The 22,450-nt window shown below is 43.8% G+C and overlaps 2 protein-coding genes across 2 annotated transcripts; one reads left to right on the plus strand and one right to left on the minus strand.

Moving 5' to 3' along the window:
* Nucleotides 1-5,227: 5,227 nt before the first annotated feature.
* xkr6a (XK, Kell blood group complex subunit-related family, member 6a) lies at nt 5,228-11,730 on the minus strand. Its single transcript, XM_029520879.1, has 4 exons — nt 11,132-11,730; nt 7,517-7,713; nt 6,392-6,809; nt 5,228-5,966 (listed from the first exon to the last, which is right to left on the minus strand). Exons 1-4 carry the CDS (start codon nt 11,728-11,730, stop codon nt 5,462-5,464), a joined length of 1,719 nt encoding a protein of 572 aa, XP_029376739.1. The 3' UTR covers nt 5,228-5,461.
* Nucleotides 11,729-22,081, plus strand: gckr (glucokinase (hexokinase 4) regulator). Its single transcript, XM_029513440.1, has 18 exons — nt 11,729-12,112; nt 16,401-16,556; nt 16,621-16,689; nt 16,776-16,844; nt 17,001-17,074; nt 17,175-17,241; nt 17,338-17,391; nt 17,499-17,593; nt 17,709-17,814; nt 17,972-18,090; nt 19,314-19,412; nt 19,692-19,789; nt 20,031-20,107; nt 20,691-20,787; nt 20,868-20,971; nt 21,459-21,599; nt 21,779-21,913; nt 22,046-22,081. The coding sequence occupies exons 1-18, from the start codon at nt 11,729-11,731 to the stop codon at nt 22,079-22,081; spliced, it is 1,980 nt and encodes a 659-aa protein (XP_029369300.1).
* Nucleotides 22,082-22,450: the final 369 nt, after the last annotated feature.

Here is a 22,450-nt window from a genome sequence, read left to right on the forward strand (position 1 = left end):
GTCAAGTCGTATTTTTCTTCTGTCATCTTACATTCTGGATATTTATAAAGAACATTTACTATCAGTACATTTGAAAGAGCCATCTAAACAAACTCATTAAACATAGATCCAACTGAGGAGGATTACCAGGAAAAGGTATTTACAATCGAAATGCCAACTACTGAAAATAAAAGCTACTTTTGCACATCGAACTCTATAGAGCTATTTTTTTTTTTCAAGCTGAAGAACACAGTAGAAAAGCATGACCTTGACAAAGGACAAAATTAAAAGCTCATGGTATATCTTATAGGTACATCCACATTAAAGTTTAGTTTGACCCTGCCCTGTGCTTATAGTATCCAGACCTGAGTCAAACCGCTGGCATCCTTCCTCATCATTTCCATTGTGCCGTGATGACTGAACTGCTTCGGTTCTTTCAGGAAAGGATTTCAACTGCAGTTGAACTCAGATCTGGTAAAAACTGGTCTGAGATCAGAAACAGCTTTGTGTCTGGCCTGTAGTTCTACAGAAACCCCAATAAATCATGATACTTCCACATCACTGGACCAAGCAAGTAAAACTTTGGCTAAAAAAAGCATATGAAGCATCACTGACACACACAGTAGCTCGCGCGCACACACAGACACTCGCTCACACACAAACAGCCTCACCACAGGCCTCATATGCTTTGCAGACCCTGATAGTGGAACATTTATGCACCCCCCCTCAAAAAAAAAAAAAAAATAAGTTGTGACTTTCACAATCTGATGCGCAATCCTCAATCAGGATGCTGCATCCATCATTGTTGGTGTGTAACAGTGCTGCTGCTTTTTTCATGCCAGACAGATTTTGAACTCCTTAAATGTAACAGAGGAAAATATGAAGTTGGTGCATAAACATTATTAAACCATGTTAAACATTATCAAACCATGTTTCTGCTGTTTCACATCAACACTTCATGTGTACAACAAATTATAAAAATAAAAACAAGCAACACATGAGCACATTAATGTTATTTATTTGTTTTTTTTATTATTTCATTTTTTGGGGAAATGTATCCATTCCCAGAACTTTTCTTTCTGCTACCTTGCATAGCTGTGGATGCGTAGCCATACAACAACTGACTGGATTTGATTTTCCTACAGAGTGGGCCTGGCTAAGGCTCTGGTTTTTTTTTTTTTTTTTTTGGGTGGAGGAGCAAACTTCATTTGCAGCCTACAGACTCACCAGTAGCCTGAGAGAGGATCCATGGATTTTTCAAGAATGGATAAAATGACGTTTCAGTGTGAGGCTGCAGTTGAGTCTGAAGGCCAACAATGAATGATCTGTTTTTTGGTTGTGTCTGACCTGATTTGGCTGTTGAACCTGATCTCTAAATGGATGGAGCTCTAGGTGCAGAGGAGCTTAGGGTTTGTGTGCGAAGGTCAGAGGTCAGTGCTGGGAAAAGTTAGTGGGACAGCTCAACTTAAATCTGCTTTTAACGACCCAGAAGCACATACAAAACTGTGACTCCAAACTACAAACTTTTACGCCTCTGTATTAACCCTTTAATTTCTTCGGAGCACACGTGCCCTCAAATCTAAGACATTCATGCAAGACATTCACAAGCATGAGCTGTGAAATGAACACAAAATGCTTGACTGTGTTCTCTAAATGGCACGTATTTGTTTTTTGTTTTTTTTTAGGACAACGTGCTAACATTGTATGTTGTTTTCCTTTTGATTTCTGTGCTCTAATTACTGGACCCATGCTTACATACAGTGCACTTCCCATTCAGTGTGTACCAAAAGAAGCACCACCTTCCAAATGTTCATGTTTTTGTGATTTTTTGCACATAACCGTGACAGCTCTGGAAAAAAATCCACCTCCACTTGTGTTGCGCGGTTAAGGCATCGTAGCTTTTATGTGTCACTCACTGTGACAGAGACAGAAGGTGTTGCTGTTTTTATGTACACTCTGTAGATGAGGAGTCAAATTGACTGAATGACGCTATTCAATCAATCTGAACGTGATTTCAAAAGATATTTGGCTAAATTTTCCATATCACTGTCACCGCGACGATACAAAAGCCATCTGGCCTTACTCAATAGCACCATATGAATATTGTTCCCAAATTATAAAGGGGTAAAGGATTATTGGACATTAGTGTGTGAGTGTGTGTGTGTATATGTGTGTTCAAGCTGTGAGGTAGGGACACATCCCATGTTGTTACACTATTTGTCACTGCGCGTCTGCATGTGTATACTAAGCATATCTCCCTGCTGCAGAGGAAAAACCCTGTGTGTGTGTGTGTGCGTGTGTGTATGTGTGCGTGCGCGTGCATGTGTGTTGTGAGCATGTACACTAAGCACATCTCCTTGCGACAGAGACTTGCATAGCTTCTGCAGGAAGAGCAGTTGTCCGTTTGGACGGAGCCTTTGGCACAGCCTTGGCTGATAAATGAAGGCAGTACTCAATTTGCACCATAGAATTCAAAGAGACAATCTGCCCTTATTGCACCATAAGTACATGTGTGTTTCATATTTGCACCATATGAAGTGGGATTAGCAGCCAATTGACTCTGTAGCTTGAGCGTGTTGCACCATATGAACTCTGATGCTGCTGCTGTTGCGCGTTTTCACCAGTTTGCAGCAAATTAAGTTAAATGAATTGTCTTTTTTTTCCTCCATTTTTCGACTAGCACCACGGAAAAGAAACGTAAGTTGATCCTTGTTGATGTTTTTTAAACTTTACGGGATACTTAAACACCTTTGGTGCCAGTGTCCTTTTTTTTAAAAACAACAACAAAAACAACAATGAGATGAGAAGAGCCTCTGACCATGAATTGATTATGGATTCATCCTCTGGGGACCACCGCTCAGGGTCATTAGGGGTCATTAGGGTCACAAGTTGATAAACAGGATTTAAAGGCAGGAAAGAACGTAACTAGCAGGAATCCTGATTAAAAAAAATGCACAATCTGTAATTTAGCTGTTGTTGATTAATCACTTAAATTACAATTTGTCCAAAAGCAGCTTTATGTCTGCTGTCAGCTTGCCCTTCATTGACATTTGTCAGAATCAAGAAACACTCCAAAGTATGTTCAAGTGCCTGTTTTAACACTTTGCGTCTTTGCTCAGAATATTTTCTCTTTCGTCTGTTTCTCTGGGACAGCAGCAGAAAGAAGCATGCGTGTGTTTGCTTTCACTAACGGCACCTTCTGAAATGGCTTGCGGTGGGATGTCACCTGCTCTACCACTGACACAAGACCAAAGAAAAGGTGTGAACCGTTGGACGCCAGAAACTCTTTCACCGCCTCCCAAAGCCTTGTTTTTACCGTGCGGGATTTCAGGAGCCACATTCCTGTTGACGGGCTGATGACTGATATCTTGGCTCGTTTGTTGTCGCCTGCCAATGTAACAGCTTGGATTACAGGGATAAACAAACAAAAAAAAATAATAAATTATGAGCCATACATCACAGCTCAGCCGTGGGTGGCTTTGGAGGAGTTGATTTTGGACACAAACAGGAGAGGAGTCAGGTTTGTGATGATTGAAGTATGAAACTGTTTCCATCAGCTCCACTGGCAGCACTCTTAGCGTGGGACTGACATGATTAAGACATCACACGTGGAAAAAGGTAGTAGACGGATCAAAAATAATTAGTCCTGCATCGGCTCTTTCTGTTGGAAATTTGGAAGCAAATTTCTCTTTTTTTTGCCACTATCTAATCAGACATAGTTTTTTTTAAGGATTAACAACTGTTGCAGGGAGTTTAACCTCCCACAATGCATCTACAAATGACTGTTGAACCTCAAGATGGCATACAACTGCAAAAAAACCAGTGACAAGCAACTGCTGCTTCATGTCTCTTCCTTTAGGCACTAATACCTCAGAAAGACAGTTTCTTTTAGGTGCTCATAATGTTTTGTGGCCTTCTTTGAACACCTCAGGTTTGAGAAACACATGGGTTTGCAGAGATAGCCCCATTTACCAGTGTGGAAGTTTAGTGTGAGTAAAAATTAACCTGCCCTCTAGATTTCCTTGCCAACACCTTCATACAAAGACTTGAGCAAGAGAAAGGGACTAAAATTAATGTGATTCAAAAATATGTAGAATTAAAATATCTATTTTCATGCATATGGCCTGTAGATTAATTAAATGTACGCTAGTCATAGTTTCATATTTAATACTCATTAATACTCATTTTAATCTCGCTTTAGCGCCACATTGTGAGATGGCTTCTTAACACTGTATCCCTCAGTGTTAGCTTCATTTAACAATAGCTTGACATTCTGGGAAAAATGCTTATTATTTTTATGAGTTGATGCCACACTTCTTTCTTTCTGTCATGTGTGGAGGTGTACAAAGACTATTAGCCCAGATAAGCAGAAAGACTAACAGCAGGGGGTAACAAGTAGTGCAGCTCAGAACACGGTGTAAAAATTTCAGAACAACACATCCAAATTTGTGACTATCTGCCAAGTAATTCTTGGCTGGCAAAGACTGTGTAGAGTCTTTGAATTAATCCCAGCATGGTGCTGGCCCGAGAACCCACAGTTTGCCATTTGAACATTTCTGTACACGAACAGGTCAAACATATTCAACAGCGTGTTCATTCGGTAACTTAAAATGGTAGCGAAATGTCTTTGACTTTGAACATTTACCTTTGAACAACTTTTTCTCTCCAAAACTAAACAAATTAGCTCCATATTTACTGCAGAGGTATTGGATTTGTATTCCCAGAAGTCAAACTATTCCTTGAAGAGCTCACAGTGGATGCAGTTGAAGTTTTAATTTGTTTGCATGTTCATTAGATGCTAATAGTCTTCTCTGTCTCCATCTTTCCCATCATGCTCTGTCACTTTTTACACTACGTCTCTCAGCTGCTGCTTTGTCTCCCAACTGCAACGACAAGACGGTACATCAAAAACATCCCCTCTTTACATCGAAAATATATACACAACCGTTTGACTGCACTAGCGACAACGTGTTTACAAACTCCTTTTAGTGACGTTTGGTCTTTCTTTGTCACATCTTTTTATCTACTGAAACCCGAGAAGTGTCAGCGACACAAATTATATGGCATGCGGTGGTCAGACTGCATTCATTTTCATTACTAATTTTATTAGATTTTTTTCTTCACAGCCACGTACGGACGCGTGAAATTAAAGAAGGGAGACCAGATGAAGAGCAATTAGAGGAGCGTGGGAGACGGAATAATAGAGCGATGGACTCACGCTGAAGCAGCTTGTTGAGTCATGGCCATGGGACTTGCAGGTTGAAGGTGCCCGCAAGGATCGTGTGCGTGCATGTGTGTGTGTGTGTGCGCATGTGCATGCTGTTTGTGAGTCAGAGAGATTGCTTTTGTGCGTGTGTGCTTATACCACGTGTAACATTGTGTGTGTGAATGTGTTTCTAAAACTTCTCTAAATCTGAATATCCATGTTTACATACGTTTTTTATGGTGGCACATGTGCTTCTGTGTGCTTAGTGTGTGTGTGTCAGAGTGAGGACTCATACTGTAACAGTTCGTACAGTAGGGGTCCATCACGATAGCGGATTCCCACAGCAGCTGGCGTTATGTACTGCAGGATATTTATAGTCCTCCGCAGCCTTCTGTCTACGTAGTGTGCGTCCCATGCCGGGTAACGCTTCCTGGGCATGTCGATCTTTATAAGCGGACCCTCTGGCTTCGAGATTAGGGGTGCTGACCTCACCTGGAAGACGGGAAGACACGTCTCTGCCACATCCTCCTCTGTCTGTGACTTGGTCATGTGGGCTGGAGTGGGCGGTGCAGTTGGTGGGGTGGACGGGGGCAGAGGGAGGCCCCACAGCAGCTGAGCGCAGCAGGAGGACGCCGGGCTGGGCTGGAGGTGGGCAGTGGCAGGGTGCAGAAAGCCGTAGTATAGCAGCATGACCAGGACACCCCCGGCAAACGTCAGGTAGACACCGCACAGTGCTGGGACGGCGTAGGAATCAGTCATCACAGGATCTCTGTAAGCATACCTGCGGGTAGTTGTGACACTGTGAGTGGGTTTAAATGTGTTTTAAGGCAACGTCACTTCATCTCACTTGGTCCTTTGGTGATAATTCAAAAAATGCTAAACAGCTGTAGTCTGGAAAAAAAAGGAGGGAAACTATTCATTTCTTTGGGACTATTTTCAGCAGCAGATTAGTCAACATTTATGAGAATTTAAAACGTGTAGAGCTGCCAAGCTCATGTTCATCACTGTGAAGGTACATGTTACCCATGGCAACAGTGTGGCTTCTTGACAGACTTTCAGTTTGTTCCAGAAACAACAGAAATCTGTCTTTTGATGACTACTGCAAATAACAGATTTAACCTTTTTCTCTACGTTTAATCTACCAGCTCCACTGATGACCATGGCCCAATCTCTTCTGAACATGTCCCCTCTGTACTGTTGACTCACCATAGCCCAGTGAGGATGGTGTTTTCAGCCAGCACCACGATGTAGTACGCCACCATTCTGTACCGAGTCCGGCCCTCCTTCACGTTAAACCAGCAGAAGATGTAGACGATGCCAACCACCATATTGAAAAGCACCTCCTCCCATTTGGACATACAGAAATCGGTCCCTCCGTGCACCACCCAGAAGGCCATGGCACACCAGTGAAGCACCACAAAGATGCCAAAGTAGATGTGGAAGAGGGAGGCAAATAGGGCGAGTGAGAGCACACGAGAGGAGATGGTGAAGAGGCGCCAGAAGAGGTGCAGCAGTGCCCCGCGATAGCTCATGCTGCGCTGGTCATCACGAGAGTCCCGCAGGAGTTTGTGGTAGGAGGCCAGAACCCAGGCGAGAGACAGTAGGGAAGCCAGCGAGGAGATGCCTACAAATAGATGAGGGTGACAAGGTAGAGGCAGAGGTAGATAACTGACTCACACAGTCACTCACAAAAAAGTTGAGTCATGGTTTCAAGATTTGTAATACATAAAGTACAAATGTATTTTGAGTCAGTGTGGGTGTAATAATTTGAGCACATCTTTAAATAAGATGTAGTGTGCGACACGACTGAATCATCTGGTGATGCTTAATGCCATGAGTCTAAAATATCAAGTCATTTTTAGCATCCCAGCTGCTGTGTGCGTCTACCCCCCTGTACTAGTCATGTATTTGCATTCACGTAGAAGGTGTCCCGGAACTAGTAAGGGTGAATAATACTTTGAATAATACCAGTGGGAGGCCACCTAGTTGATACAAATCCTGCATGAATATGGAGAAGAGGCTGATGGCTAGCACATCTCCTGAACACTTTCTTTCACATTCAAGGACTACCTGAACAACAGGAATTGTGTGCTGCAAAAAGCAGCACTGTCTGCAGCCACAAATACTGAGCACAATGTGTGTGCGCATTGCCAATTACTGTTTGTGCAGCTGTTGATTAGTATGTGCTTTGTGGGATATGTGGAAACATGGTGTTATGTTTGTATAAATCTGGCAGAAGGTTGGCCGTGTTCACATGGCTTTTCAGACACTCTGTGTAGTAGTCTTGGAGCTGAATGGCGGCTGAACCCTTGGGGTCTGTGCTCCACCTACACTGCAGTGTCTCTGCTCGGTTCTCCTGGATCATGATGCAGAGCTGCAGGACCAGCTGAGGAGCAGACTCCAGGAAAGTCTCCAGCAGCCGCAGCATGTTGACGTCTGCGTACTCGAACATCATGGCCCAGTACCAGCGCCGCTGGTGCTCCTTCTGCCGCCGCGACATGATGCCCAGATACAGTGTTCTGATGTACCTGCAGGGGTCAGAGGTCAGAGGGTGTATTAACATTAATACCATACACTTTTTCTTTTTTACCCTTATTGTTTTCCTGTCTTCCTGAAACGTATGTTTTAAATTTACAGATGTTAGTTAGTTTATCTGACGACAAAATAAGTCATGAATTGATCAATCCGTCAATTAGCGGAATACTGATACGTAGCTATATTAATAATTTCCGAGCGCAAAAGCCAAATATTTGCTGGTACTCTCCGGCATCTTAGTAACCTTAGCTGTGGTGTCCTCTTATGGTTTTGCAGAGAAGCTCTTTCTGTCACTCCAGATATTTTCCTGCGCGACAAGAAGACGCAGAAGAAGAAAGAGGAGCTCTACGCATGCGCACGCAAGTTGTTACGCTTTTTTTAAATACTGCTCATGCGCAAACGGTTTTCGGTGCTGAAAACGACGACGTGCGCTAATTAATCACTTCTGTGCGCGATTTCCAGCAAGTTCAAGGAGTTTGAGACACAACTGGCGTACTGGCACCTTTTTAAGAAGAGCCACAAGTGAGAGAAGCGATACTAAATACCGCAGCTAGCAGGTTAAAACTAATCTCAAAGTTAGCAGCGTAGCCATGAAGGTTTAGACCTTTAGCATGTTTATGAGTAAACAAATGCCACCTCTCCTTTGACCTCAGCCTGGAAGGTAAGTCAGGAAAGTCTCATGAAGCTGGAGCTGGACAGTCAACGGTGAATATGTTCTGAATGAGTTCAGGTGCATTTCCTCTGTGCTGTACATCACTACATCTAAACCATGTCTTATCTGTTTTGTGCCAAATTAGACGAAAAAAGAAAAAACTTCTTCGGAGAGGAAGGAGGCAGAAAGATGGATGAGAGACTTTCAGCACAGCTACACACACTTACAGCAGACAGCACGAAATCACGAATCACCTGAGTTTACCAGACATTTCTTGCGGCTGCTGGCATGAAAAGGTATGTTTTATCCAGCTCCATATTTCTGTGATTGATGTAATTCCTCTATCCACTTCCCTACACTCATGTTTGAATCTGTTTCATCTGCTGGAAAAAGAGTCAAGACAGACAATCAACAGTTAAAGATGAGTTTGAGTTCTCTTTTTCCACACAATGGTCTGTAGATCATGTAATAATAATTTGGCCAGGCTCACCATGTCATAAAGATCTGACATTGTGAAAACTTGAATAAATTAGCTTAATTTCTCACGTTTTGCTCTTTGTTCTGATCGTTCATATTAGCTCTGTCTAAATAATCAGGCATAATATATTTTTATCCATATGTATCATGTGGAGTTGTAGAACTGGGAAACTACAGTACTTGTGGGTGGGATGTGGGCAGTGATTTCAATGAAAACTGCCTTAGGGTGCTGACAAAGAGTGTGTTTGTGGGTTTGTGTGTGCACATATGCATTTGAACAAATGTGCTCTAATGTTAGCCTCCTGCTTTTGAGTGTGTGGTTTGACTGTATGTGCATAGGTGTCATTGTGCGTGTGGGTGTGTGTGCTTACATTATGCATGGCTCTGTATGTGCAACTATTACACCCATCTGGCTTGAAAAACACAAGCATAATTCACAAAACATAAATAATTCACCATCCATACGAAGATGATTAGATGAGCACACACAATGTTCGTATACATGCTCATGCTTCTAAATGAACCATTTAAAGCCAAATTAATGGATTTTGTGAGACACTGTAACCACAGTTCTATTTGTCCTTGACTCAAGAGCAATGAAGGATAAACACTCAAGATTATTTGTCTGGCTTTTTCAAATTGTGTAAGCAGGAAGTCGTTTAATTTCTGTTCAAGTGAAGGATTTAAACTTAACTGTACAGCAATACAGGAAAACCTGACAGCCACTTAACGCTTTGATAAGGAAACCGTATAAATTGAATACAGTGGATCTTCCATCCCTCCACCCTATCCCCACCACTTTTCCTTTTCCCTACCTCCTTTTGCTCTGTATCCTCTCCCCTCCCCCCATTCACTTTCTCTCTCCTCCGCCCTCACCCATCCTTTTTTCATCAGCCTCTCCATCTCTTAGCAATCTGTCTCAATCAGGCCATACCATTTCCTCATCTCTAAACACCACCCCCCTTTCCCTTGGCACCCATGTTTTTTTCCTTCTTCCTCCTCTTGCTCCTTCATTTACTCCAGATGGAAGAGTCCATTTTGCAGGTTGTGGGTGTGTTTTGGGGGTCGAGTAAATGGAGGTACATTAGGTTGTGTGTTTGTAAGTGGGGGTTGATTTAACCCTACAACCACAAAGGAACTGAAGCAGAGGAACTGAGTACCACATCCCTTAACCGGCAGGGTGTAAACACCCAGGCACACAAAAATGTATACACCACTCTACTCTCCTTGCTGCCTGCCCAGCGGCAAGTGGACATCATTAAGGAGTATTCTTGGAGAGAGGAGTGGGGGGAGTCACTGTCCTTGCACAGAGGGCTATGATGTTGAAAACAAGCAAGCACACTCCTGCTACTACTCGTAAAATTTTCAAAGCGACACACATCCACAAGCAAACACATAGAATAAAACATAGAGCAAAGAGCCCACAGTTGCAATAGAAGGACTGTGTGTGTGTGTGTATGTGATATTTCCCGCCAATGCTTTTAGCACTACAATTAGCACCCACCCTTCTCCAACTGTGTGTATATGTAGTATATGAGTATGTGTGTGTGTGTATGACAGAAGTAGGAGAGGGAGAGAGGGTGAGAGACACATACAGTGAGATGGGAAAGGGGAATGTGTTGCCAGAAGCACAGATGCTTTTCCTTTTTGTACTCTCCATGCATGCTGACACTCATGGGAAGAGCCGTGACACCGTTTTTCCACTGGTCACACATGAGCACACAGGCATGAGCACACACACACACGCATGAGCGCACACACGCCAGCCCTGATCCTCTGCTCCCCGACTACAGGAGTCTGACTGAGACAGTGTCCATGGTGCTGAAAATGCATCCGTGCCATTGACAGTGTTTCTGTTCCTCTAATGTCCTAAAGAGTTAATGTGGGAACTTTCTAATCACTACAATCATTGCTTCACCACCTTCTTAACTCTTTCAGCCAAACAAATAATAGAAACTGAAGACGTTAGAGTCGATCATAAAGTTCATCCCTGCCTCTCTGACTGTCACTTGAGATCCATTTGTCGTGCCCAGATTGTAACTGAAGTGCTGGAGAGGTCACACAGAGTCTCTCTGCATCTTACTCCTGCTCTTCCTGTCCTGCCTGTCAGTGTGAGGAACACTTTCTTTCCTTCCAGCTTCATCGAGTTGGACACACCACTCTCCCCATCAGAAACGTGAAGTTCGTGTGAGAAGAGGAAAGTTTGTGTGAGAGTGATATAGAGCAGTGTGGTGATTTAGGCAGGTGTTAGGTGTTATTGTTTGGCTTGTGACAGCCCTTACCTCCACACCTGTCCCAGCTGGAGGATGTGTATGGTGGCCTGCCACAGCCAGATGGTGGCCAGCTGCAGGCGGTCCCTGCCGGGAGACAGGCACCCCAGTGCCACTGCTCCACGTTTGGTCAGACCCTCCACCTCCCCCAGCCCCCCACCGGTGTAGTCCTGCACAAACCAGCGAAAACTCAGTATCTGGACCAGCACCGAGGGCACCAGCACAAAGAAGAGAGTGAGGCCGAACCAGAGGTAGTCCTTCCTCCGGTAGTAGTCCACCGCCAAGCAAAGGTCCGTGCCAACATCCCAGAAGAAGACGAGGAGGGCGAGGATGATCCAGAGGCAGTCCAGCCACAGCTGCTCCCGGGGTGGGCAGTGAGTCTCCCGAATGCCGACCCCTCCAGCGGGCTGGCCCCCACCGAGAAGAGAGCCGAGGCAGGCTGAGCGGCAGCCCCAGTAGCAGGCGGAGGAGCGGCAGCACTGACAGATGTGGATCGCGGCAGAGTCCAGCGGCTCCTCGGCGTCAACGTTGTACAGTTGAGCGAAGCCGCCGCCGCCGCCGCCGCCGCCGCACCCGACCCCGGCTTTGCCGCCGTCCGACTGCGCGGCCATGTTCCCCTTCCCGCTCCTGCCCTCCTGCGAAATGCACGACAACCGCACCGTGATGCTGGCTCGCGGGGCGCGGATACCACGTCACTTCCCAGATACCTGCTGCCCTCTTCCCTCTCGCGCCGAGGCGACTGCTGTTGCTCTTTCCCGCACGGGGCGCGAGGAGCCATCAGAGCCGGCGGCCGCGCGACGGCGGCTCCCGTTCTTCCGCGCCAGGTCGAGTCACCGTCACCGTCACCGGCACCGGGAGCTCCGGAGCAGCAGCAGCAGCGGAATCCGTTCCCGTCCTAGTCCGGCAGCCCTGCATCATCCCGTCCTGCGCGTGCGGTCATCTAGGGCGACGGGAGGCTATGACGTAATGCATCTCACGCTGTTCTTAAGACGTGTGAGTGTGTGGATGTGGGCGCGCACCGGACACCGGACTGTTCTCTCAGTCGCGGACTCGCGCTAATGTAAAGAGTCCAGCTTAGTCAACCGGACGACCCCCAGACACCCGCCTCTCATGCCCGACCTCAGGCTGCACGTAGGCCGCCCCGTCATCCGCTGCAGCCCATCTCCGCTCCGCTCCTTTCCGCAGCTCCAGCCCTCTGCAGCTCCTGCTCCCCTTCTCCTCACTTTCTCTCTCACGCTTTCACTCCGCCCTCTGTCGGAGGGCCACTTCAACCCCCCCTCTTCCCCCAATTCACATCTGTACGTAAGCACGCGCACGTGCACGCACGGTGAATAATACGGGTCGTCCACTGCGCCTCACAGGAGCAGGCTGATTGTTTTGAATGAAAACAACCAATTTGTTCCGTCTAGAAAAGGGATGAAAAATGAGATTTCCACTTGTGCCATTCATCAGTCATCTGCTCTTCGACCATCCATCCTGTCTCTCAGTATCCCCTCCTTCCCACCTCTCTTTTTCCCCCTCATATTCTCCATTCATCCCTCCATGATTTCCTCCAATGGGCTCACTGCCCTGTGGCTCTGCCAGCCTAATCAGCCATAACATATATATGTGTGTGTGTGTGTGTGTGTGTGTGTGATCCCTGCTTGGCAAACAGGGAGCTATCCAGGCACGGATTTAAGAATGTGAGAATCCGGGATGGACGCCTCATCTGTGTGAGAGAGCAGGGTAGGAGGTAGAAACTCAAGAAGGTGGCAATCTGATGGGAAGCTAGAGGAAGAGATGGGTTTAGGTTTGAAAAGAGGGAGTGTGTGTGTGTGCTTGTGTGTGTTCAGGGTGAGGGAGACAAAGATAGAAAAGATGATTCAGGGTAGAGTAGTCCAAAAAGATTGATAGGAGAGGATGAGAAGAAGATTTAGGAATTATTGGAGAGATGAAAAAGGCATGCCAGAGACTGAAGAAAGGAAAAAAGGAGGAGAGAAATTGATTTACTGTAAAAATTGAGAGAGGGAAGATGTAACATGGATTGTGGGTTTAGGATTTTTAAGGAGAAAGTGAGTCATTTTTTGAGAATGATGGAGGTTACAAGAAGAGCAAGAAGGATACATTTTTCAGAACTGGATAAAACTGGGGAGGGATGGACGAAGCAATCAGCAAAAAACCTAATATGAATACAACCATTGCTGCGCACACACACACAAGACCACACACACACACCCTTGGAAATACGCAAGCATGTACTGCATCTCTTTATCGCATATACACACTTGGTTCTCGTCTTCATAAGCACGTTTCTGTGCAAGCACTTGCACTTTTTCTCTCTGTCCACTGGAGATTAGCCTTTCCGTTGTCATGACAACCGAGGCTGTTCAGCTGAAGGACAGGGAGAGGAAAGAGATGGTTGCACAGCTGTGTGCGTGCACGTGTGTGCGTTTGTGTGAGAAAATTAGATTTGGCGACGGCAAATGTGGAGTTCTTCAGCCACCGCTTAGACTGAGGGCTGTTTTCCTTTACATCATCTGGTACTTTACATCTAATTACAGGAAAATTGTTAAAAGACACAGAGAAACATGACTGGCACCTGCAGAGTTAGAAGTCTCAGTCCTAAGAAGGTGTTTGGTGCTATTGTCCAGACTTGAGATTTTCAGGATTTTGATCATATAATCCTCAGAAAAAGCAAGATTGCGCATCTGCACGTATAAAAATGCAAATCCAAACAAAGTCATCCTTTTTTTTTTTTTTTCAGTTTAGTTGCAAATATGAGGTTTGATTTGCCGTCAGAATCGCCTGTGGATACATTTTAGATGTGAAAATTATTATTTTATGAGTGAAATGATGTGCAAAAATTGACGTACCCAATAATTAAGTCAAACCTCTTTTGAATCACAATCATACAAGGTTGCAGCTGCAGTATCACCCGCTACTATGCAATATTAATCCAAATTAATGAGCCAAAACTCACTGGGAGTTCAGATCAAATGGTTCTTTGGTGCTGATGTTCCAGACAAAAGTAGCTGCCAGATCAGCAGTAAACCAAAAAAGATCAAAACAATGACCTTGTTCTGAGTTGATGGAAATCAAAAACACAAAACATGAGAATTTAAATCTGGCAGTGAATGAGGACAGAGTGAGATAAGGAGTTGTAATTAAACGTGATAGAAATCCATTTTTTGCTCTGTTCACTGCACTATATGCAGACCTTGCACACCTTCACAGAGAGTTTGGAGGACAAAACTCCAGATAGGACTGAAGTTACACAAAATGTAAGAATTTTGCCTGCATCAGTCACACAGCATCAAACAAGTTGGCTCGAGGATGTCTCACTGAGATTGTTAGACAGTAAATTGCTGCAGAGCTGAAAACAGCAGTTTGTGACAAAGGAAGTCTTTTTCCCTTCCCCCCTGAATCAACCTTTTTTTCCCAGGGAGTGATTATAAGGAGAAGTATTCAAATACTGATGACTTTCTTGCTGTTCTGGGGGGTTGATTTGTCAAAAATTAAAAAGCAATGCTGGAAATACGCAGGATAAGAAAGTGGTCCGACAGCTGCTTTAAAATCTAACAACCTTTCATGGTTTTGATGCCAAGGTCGCCAGGAAGTGCAATGCTGAAGGACCGAATGCAAGAGTTTTGGGAGGCTTCAGCTCAGGTGAAGGTTCAATTTATCTTTTCTACAGTGTTTTCATGAGCACATATTGAAAACATGTTGATCTGAGAAGTGCCTGAACTCTGAGGTAAAATAAACAAACAAAACTCAAAATGAAAGATAAATTCAATGAAGGAAGTAAGACACTGCTTTAAGTCCTCTGACTGTATCATGTACAAGCTTAGACATCATCAGTGGCTGATTAAAGAGTTTTGCTGCATCCACTGGTAAAGACTTTGTGTTCAGTCCGTGAAACATCCCTCATGACTGTTTCCTTTCTCAGAATCATCGCTGAAAAGTGGATACGGCAGCAGATCAAAGGCAGATGTCTACAATGTAGGTCATTTGTTTGATTCCTGCTAAAGTCATATCAAGAAGTCCAAATGTATAGGTTAGTTGGTTTTGGGCTGTATATCTCTACCTCTTCTCTATCTGTGTCTGCTTCTGAGTGAAAAAGATTGTCACACAATTGAAGAGCTAGTACTCACTGCTCTCTGAGCCCTTGGTTCTCTCAGCTGAACAGCTCCTTTGAGATACATTCAGTTTTTTCTTCACATTAAACAGCGTACTTGGAGCTAAATGTTCTGGGTTTGCAGCAGCCATCAAATATGAAAGTGTTACATCCCAACTTTGGTTTATCACACTTCCCTACACACAGCTTTGGTGTTGGACTGACTCACCGAGGTTAACACCAATCTCAGTGTGAGCCAGCTATGTGTAGGACTAATGCATCACTCCACAAAGAGTCAAAGTACGTTAGGAACAGGAATTACAAAGCGCAAAGCGAAATAATCTTAGTTTTCTTTTGTTGACGGAACTTGTTATGAAAAATCTCTTTTCCACTGTGTGGCTGACAGCAATTAGCTGGCAGTTAGGAGCGACTGGGCTGGGAGTATGGGGGAGTGAGGCACGCTGCAGCAAATGGTGTGATAGAGTCCACTGGAAGTGATGAAATGTGTTCGACTCCACAATCTGCTGGGGTGTAAATATTTTTGCACTGTTGAGAAACAGTTGGGGCTTTTGTATACTAAGGTTGAAAGGCATGTTTGAAATTCAACTGCTTTTTGGTTTTTTTCTCTTTCGGGAGCCAACATTCGTGCTGAGTTTTTAGTTTGATCTCAGCGTTCATGCTGCTTTTACTGTGGTGCATTTATTATTAAACTGGACTGTTTTTTACCTTTGCTTGTCTTAAATTGAGTGCAGTTAATGTGTCTCTTATTTCCAGTAAAACTGTTGCCACCAATCCAAAGGTAGTCTGGGATTGCGTGTTAGTGCATGGCAGAGAAATCCATACTTACTTTCTTCCTTCAGTCTCAAAGGTCCTTCAGTGAACTTTGCCACAGCAGATAGAGCAGAGGACTTGGTTGTTTTCATGTTGAATCACTTTGACTGACTAAAAGGGAAACAAACTTCTTTTGACAGAAAAACAGACTTGTGCACGATGAAGAGATCAGACTGCACCTGTAGTCTCTCCGCTATGAGTGAATGGGAGGTAAGTTAAAGGAACAGTTTGTCTTTGGATATCCGAGTACCGCACTTTTATACTGTAAACATGAAGCCTGAGCTAGCAGCTGGTCAGCTCAGCTTAGCATCAGCCACCGTTCAAGCATTCTTCAAATTCTTATCATATGTTTCGTAGTCCCCAGATCATGAGCCGACACTTCCTGTATCAGAGAAGTCCAATCCCCTGACGCACAACATCGATCAAGCTTCAGCTGCCTGCATAGTGAGGATGTTACAGGCCTGTGACGCTCAGATGTTTCAGGCAGAGACAGGGGAAACCTACCAGGTGCCAGTTTGCAAAAAAAGAAATCTGAAAACTTTCTTTGAAGGGAATTACAATTTTAATGTCTTTTTAGAGGCTTCAGAGCGACGCAGTGGTGAAAACTGTGATGGAGGTTGCGAAGAGGGTGGAGCTCATTCTGAAGGTGTCTTACCTCTTGCTACCTGTCTTTGTGTATTTCTATTGTTCAGCCAGGTGTGAGGTAAAAGCATGTTGATCTTACTTTAACAGGATCCTCTGGACAAACTTGTTGTACTCAGCGGATGTGGAACTTCTGGTCGACTGGCTTTCCTCATGGCAGTATAAGTCCTAAAATCTTCTTCATGTGATTTACCCTTTACAATTACACTTAATGAAATCATTTTATCTAATCTTGCTTGGTTTTTTTTTTTTTTATTTTTTTTGGGAAAACTGACTTCCTGCATTATGTTATGTGTATATTGCCTGTGTTTCCAGTCGAGCTTCAACAGGGAGCTGAAAAAGCTGAACCAGAGCTTAGTCTATTCATACATCATTGCAGGAGGAGACAAGTGAGATCACACATCACACGTATACCATATATGTGTCATCGCAGGTGGAGTGGTTCATATTAAACTGTTGAGTTTTAATTGTGTTTTTGATTTTCCTCAGAGCTCTTTTTTCCTCCCAGGAAGCTCCTGAAGATGATCCCAAGCTGGGCATGCTCAGTCTGAAGAAGGTCAGGGACAATGGTGGAGAGTGTGTGTGTTTGTTTGAAGATACAGCACAAATGTGTTGGTGTGTTTGACCACTGCCTGTTTTGCTGGCCCTGCAGGTTTCTGAGGGAAAGAAGCAGGTCTTGTTCATTGGCATTTCCTGTGGACTATCTGTAAGTCACTCTAATTCGTGAAAAATCTGTTAAATTATCAGGCACAACCTCTTACAATTATAGACTACTTATTTTTGTTTGTGTACATTTGATTTCTGGCTGTGTAGGCTCCATTTGTGGCAGGTCAGCTGGACTTCTGCCTGCAGCACCCAGAGGTCTACACTCCAGTAATGGTTGGCTTCAACCCCACTCATCAAGCCAAGTGTGTACACACAAACTCAACGTTTTGTCTATTAATATCACATCATGAAATTTTTTTTATTTTTTTTATTTTTTACAGAAGAGTGATAGAATGTAATCTGTGTTCACCTGCACAGGGATGAGCCTGTACCTGGCTGCACATTTACATTTCGCAGTTTGGTTCATAAGATGCAGGAGCTTGCCAAAAGTCAAAAAGCCTTTCTCATCAACCCGACAGTCGGAGTAAGAACGTCTGTTTGCACTCATCGTGTTCTTGTACACAATATTTCCTTTCTCTCACAAACTACTTAGGTTGCATTTTTGTCAAGTGTCAGTATGAGAATGAAGGGAGTTCAATTGCTCCACGTGTGTTTTCATGTGTACGCTTGTGTGTCTTCAGCCAGAAGCCATCAGTGGCTCTTCCAGGATGAAGGGAGGCAGTGCCACAAAGATCCTTCTGGACATTGTCTTGTCCACCGCTCATTCTGCTACCTTCAATCGCACACCCATCACATACAAGTAAGCATTGATCTTTAAAGAAACACCCATCATCTGTCATCATCATTGTCATGTGTGGAGCCACATAGATTGAATAATCTGTTTTGCACATACAAATACATTTACAAATTAGCAGTTTATAACTGCTGATTAATGTGATTTTCTTCAAAATTATAAAACATTTTCACATCTATTTAGTCAAATGAGATCTTTGCACATGCTTGATAAACTTTAACATAACTACTACACTTTTTCCATTTGGTCTTCTGTCATCACCCGAAACAGCCTCACAGTACATTTAGTCTCTAGCTGTGCACCTAAAGTTACAAGATGCAGCTTCCTAAGTGCTTTTTTGTATTGACAGTCATCAGTCTGCAGCCAGCTGGACAAGCTTTTCCCATATCAGTGATGAGTGCAGTTACAAATGTCAGTGCCAGGCCCTCCTGTGTCGATCTACTGGTGACATTTTTGTATGTACTAACTACAGCACCAGATGAACATCACTGTTTCCCACAGGTGTAGGTTCAACTACGGGACTCGAGTTGATCATCACCACAAAAGCTTTTAGAGCTCTATTTATGGCAATGGTTTCAGTAAGCATACAGGATGGTGGAATTTCCTGTGGGCATTACTACTTTTGCACCTCACCCAGTGCCCATGAGTCAGCTGCAGGGTCATCAGCCTAAACCACCATTCACCATTTCAACCCTTTAGTCTTGGAAAGTCTCCTGGTGGCGGAGCAGTGACAGGAATGTCTCCCTGTCACCCCCTGCAGCTGATAGCTGTTACCCCCTGTGGCTGTTGTTGGGATTAGATGATCCAGCACTCATCAGTCGTCCTCAACCAGAGCCAAAAGCTGCTTTTTCTGAGCCTCCTCCACCAGTTCTTCCATTACCTTCCTCAACTTCACTCTGGTCACTCCTGCATCCCTCAAGAGGCATGTGGTTGACAGCCCCACAAAGCCTCTGCAGCCAACCTCCACAGGGTATATGGTTGTCTTCCAGCCAGCCTCCCAGCACTCAGCAGCCAGCTCCAAATACCAAATTTGTTTCCTTTGTGTGTTGCTGACCTCTGCAGGTCACTGCAGAGAAGAGATTGTGTGCTTATATTGTTAACTTGGTGGACGAAAAAAAAATCTAATATGCATAAATTAAGGAGCGTATATTGTGGACATTGCTTCTGTGTCCCCAGCCTAGACTGCAAATTTTAAATGCTTAAAATGACCATCTGTATCTTTTCAACAGGAGCATCCTGCAGCACATGAAAGCATATGACCAAACTGTGGATATCACATACGCTCAGAGTGAGGCAATAACTGCTCTGGTGGAGGCGGCTGGACAGAGGTGAAACATCCCATTTGCCACCTTTCACTGTAACCTTGAGTTCTTTTTAACAAGGAAAAGCAACTGTGGAGCACTTTCTGATTTTCAGGAATATTCAAACAGTTTCACGAACCATCAAAATACAAACGTAAAAGTGACTGAACTCGCTTAAAACTCAGCAGTCATCACAACAGCAGAAATATAAACATTTCAAAACTCAATGAAAAATGTGTAAGGCCGATTAGCAGCCCCCAACTTCCAGATATGATGTATTTAGAGCTCCACTGTCCACTGTTTCAGTCTGCGTCATGGAAGGCGGGTGTGTTACCTGGGCTGGGGCTCTCTTGCTGTCCTGGGTCTCATTGATGCCAGTGAGTGTAACCCCACATTCGGAGCAGGTGAGAGGAGTGGAAATTATTTTTCACTTACCAAAGACCTTGCAGTTTGATTCAGTGAACATTGTGTAAAAAAAGAAAAACAAAAGAAAGGCAACTGAGCGTTAAATCAAGATCTTGTTTGTTTAAAACATTCCAATGAGAGATATGTTCCACTGATTTGCACACTAATGTGGGAGTGATGAATGTTTTACATTTGAATGATGTAGTTTAATTATTTTTATATGTATTGCATATTTTTCAGACTACGAAGATGTTCGTGGCTTCATGTGTGGAGGATACAGAAATCTGAACAACAACGAGGGTCCCTTGACTTCGCTGGTAAGTGAGAGGAGATGATCTATTTCAGGACAATAAGAACTAGCAAAGAACAAAGGCTCTAATCTGACACTGCACCACCGAATTCTCACTGTTCGGGAGAACAAACATTTGTCTGAACTGCTTCTGATGTAAATGCCAGCACAAGCTCGCATTATCCTATTCTGGCTTGTCTGCAGGTCTTAAATAAGATGGAGAAATCCTTGCAAGGCCTTGGAAAGTACTGAAGTGTTAGAAATCCTCTAAGATTCAATTAAAATTAAATCCAGCTTCTATTTTGCTCCATGTGTGTGTCAGCTGTACATGAATTATAGAATAACCCAGAACAGGATTAGTATGAAATGTATTCTTCTGTACCTGCTTTATGAAACATCGTTAAACTTCATGTCTCTCTGAAAGGAAAGGAAGAGAGATAGGTTATAACACGGTGTTGAAATCAAGAGAAAATAAAAGCCTCCACATCAAATGTAGCTGGTTTGGTAAAATGTAACACTACTGCTATTACTATTACTATTACTATAAGTTCCAGAAGTGCACAGTTTCACTCTCAGGAGGGTTTTGAACAAAGGCTGTTTGTTGCCTTCAGGGTCCTCAGTTTTCTATTGGACATGAAGATTTTCTACACTTAGTTCTGCCCCATGTCAGTGACCAGGACACTGTTCTGCTCCTCTACACACACTCTGGTGAGACAACGGTTGTGTTTCTCACGTTTTGATGGTGTTCAGATAAAAACAGCAAGTGTCTTATCAGCTGCTGTTCACAGACAATGTCAGCGAAGTCCTGAAGTTGGCGTGCCAAGTGAGAGAAAAGACATCCAACCTCCACGCTGTTTATCATGGAACTGATGGAGACACAACTGCTGAACAAGTACAAGTACCCACGACATACTTCTAACCTCTGTTATGCGGTTTCTTTCTTGCATCTATCTAGCTGTCTATTCATCGATACATCTATATGTCCATCTCTTTTGTAGGGTGACATCAACAAGTTGTGTTTATCTACACTAAAAATCACTTGGCTGACACCTTCGTCGGGGAGTTTAATACACATGGTACAACACACACACTCATTGATTCAGTGACTCCCTGGAGTGTGATAAATGGATCACACATTCCCTTTTTCTTTGGCTCCCACCCTCCAACCACAGAGTATTGAGCAGAGCATTGTAGACATAAATACATTGGACAGAAGGGTGTGCTTTGCTGCTGTTGAAAGACTCACTTTTGTCTTTATTGATTTTCAGTTTTTCTTACTTATCATATATTCAATGTCTTAAAAGTTTAATGGATTTATTCAAAGATTGTGTGAGAGCAAAGCAAAGGAGAAGCGATCAATTCCCTCTCTCTCTCAGCAGTGGGAGCTCTCCACCAAGCTGGTGTTGAACGCGATAAGCACCGGGGCCCACATCTTAAAGGGGAAGGTTTACCAGAACCACATGATTGATGTGCAGGTTACCAACAGCAAGCTCTACTGCAGAGCCACACGTTTACTTCAGGTATATAGAATAATACCTGCTTTAAAGAAAAAGACTTTAATCCACCAGCTTCACCCATGAGTTCTGTGAATAAATTCATTTGCAAATAATTTCCTGTCTGAGTTTCATGTGAATGGGGTTCCTTTTTACATGAATCATATTCATTACTTTAATATTATCTTCTCCTTGGATTCTCCTAGAAACTGTCTGGTCAACCTGAGTCCAAGTGTGAGGAAGCTCTTTTGAAGGCCATCTACCGAGTGGACAAGCTCACAACGGACGTTATGTCTTTTGACATGACAACCCACACGCTGGCTGCCAGAAACAGGACCAAGGTGAGGAGGTGATAAGATGTTGGAGGGAAGGATGGATGGATGGGTGGAGGAGGCAGCCTGTGATATAGTGTGTTTGTCTACAGGTGGTCCCCCTTGCGTTGGTCTGTCTGCTGACTGCTTGCTCTCTGTCAGACGCGGAATCTCATTTGGAGAAACAGCCAATCATAAGGGAAGCTGTGATGACATGGCTCTCATAATTTTCCTGGTATGATGTCACCATCAAGCAGACAGTACATTCATGTATTGAATCACCCCATTATTTAGGCTGTACAGAGAGGTCAGAGGTCAGCTCCACAGTTTTCTAAAGACTGCAACCTTTTGAATATCACCTCATGGCCTGAAATGCAAAAATATGTGAAAACAATGAGTGACATTCAACACATGCACTTCAGATGTGCTTGCTATAAAATCAAGAGAAATTTTATGCACTTTTATGACCAATACAAAAACTTTTGTTCTGATGCATTTAAATTGTCAATACCTGTGTGCTTTCCTCTTTACTCATACTAATGGTTTATGAACTAAGTGATAGCTTTT

The sequence above is a fragment of the Echeneis naucrates genome, chromosome 2 (assembly GCF_900963305.1).
Source record: "Echeneis naucrates chromosome 2, fEcheNa1.1, whole genome shotgun sequence".
NCBI lineage: Eukaryota > Metazoa > Chordata > Actinopteri > Carangiformes > Echeneidae > Echeneis > Echeneis naucrates.

Bases quoted from the DNA above. Each gene is read 5' to 3' on its own strand.
- gckr (XM_029513440.1), top strand. From the start codon at position 11,729: ATGTTCCCCTTCCCGCTCCTGCCCTCCTGCGAAATGCACGACAACCGC. The intron at 17,594-17,708 runs GTGTGTACACAC...TCACCTGCACAG, and splicing joins AACCCCACTCATCAAGCCAA to GGATGAGCCTGTACCTGGCT. The intron at 19,790-20,030 runs GTGAGAGGAGTG...CATATTTTTCAG, and splicing joins TAACCCCACATTCGGAGCAG to ACTACGAAGATGTTCGTGGC.
- xkr6a (XM_029520879.1), bottom strand. From the start codon at position 11,730: ATGGCCGCGCAGTCGGACGGCGGCAAAGCCGGGGTCGGGTGCGGCGGC. The intron at 7,714-11,131 runs GTAAGGGCTGTC...TGACCCCTGCAG, and splicing joins CAGCTGGGACAGGTGTGGAG to GTACATCAGAACACTGTATC. The intron at 6,810-7,516 runs GTAGGTGGAGCA...ATCTATTTGTAG, and splicing joins CCGAGCAGAGACACTGCAGT to GCATCTCCTCGCTGGCTTCC.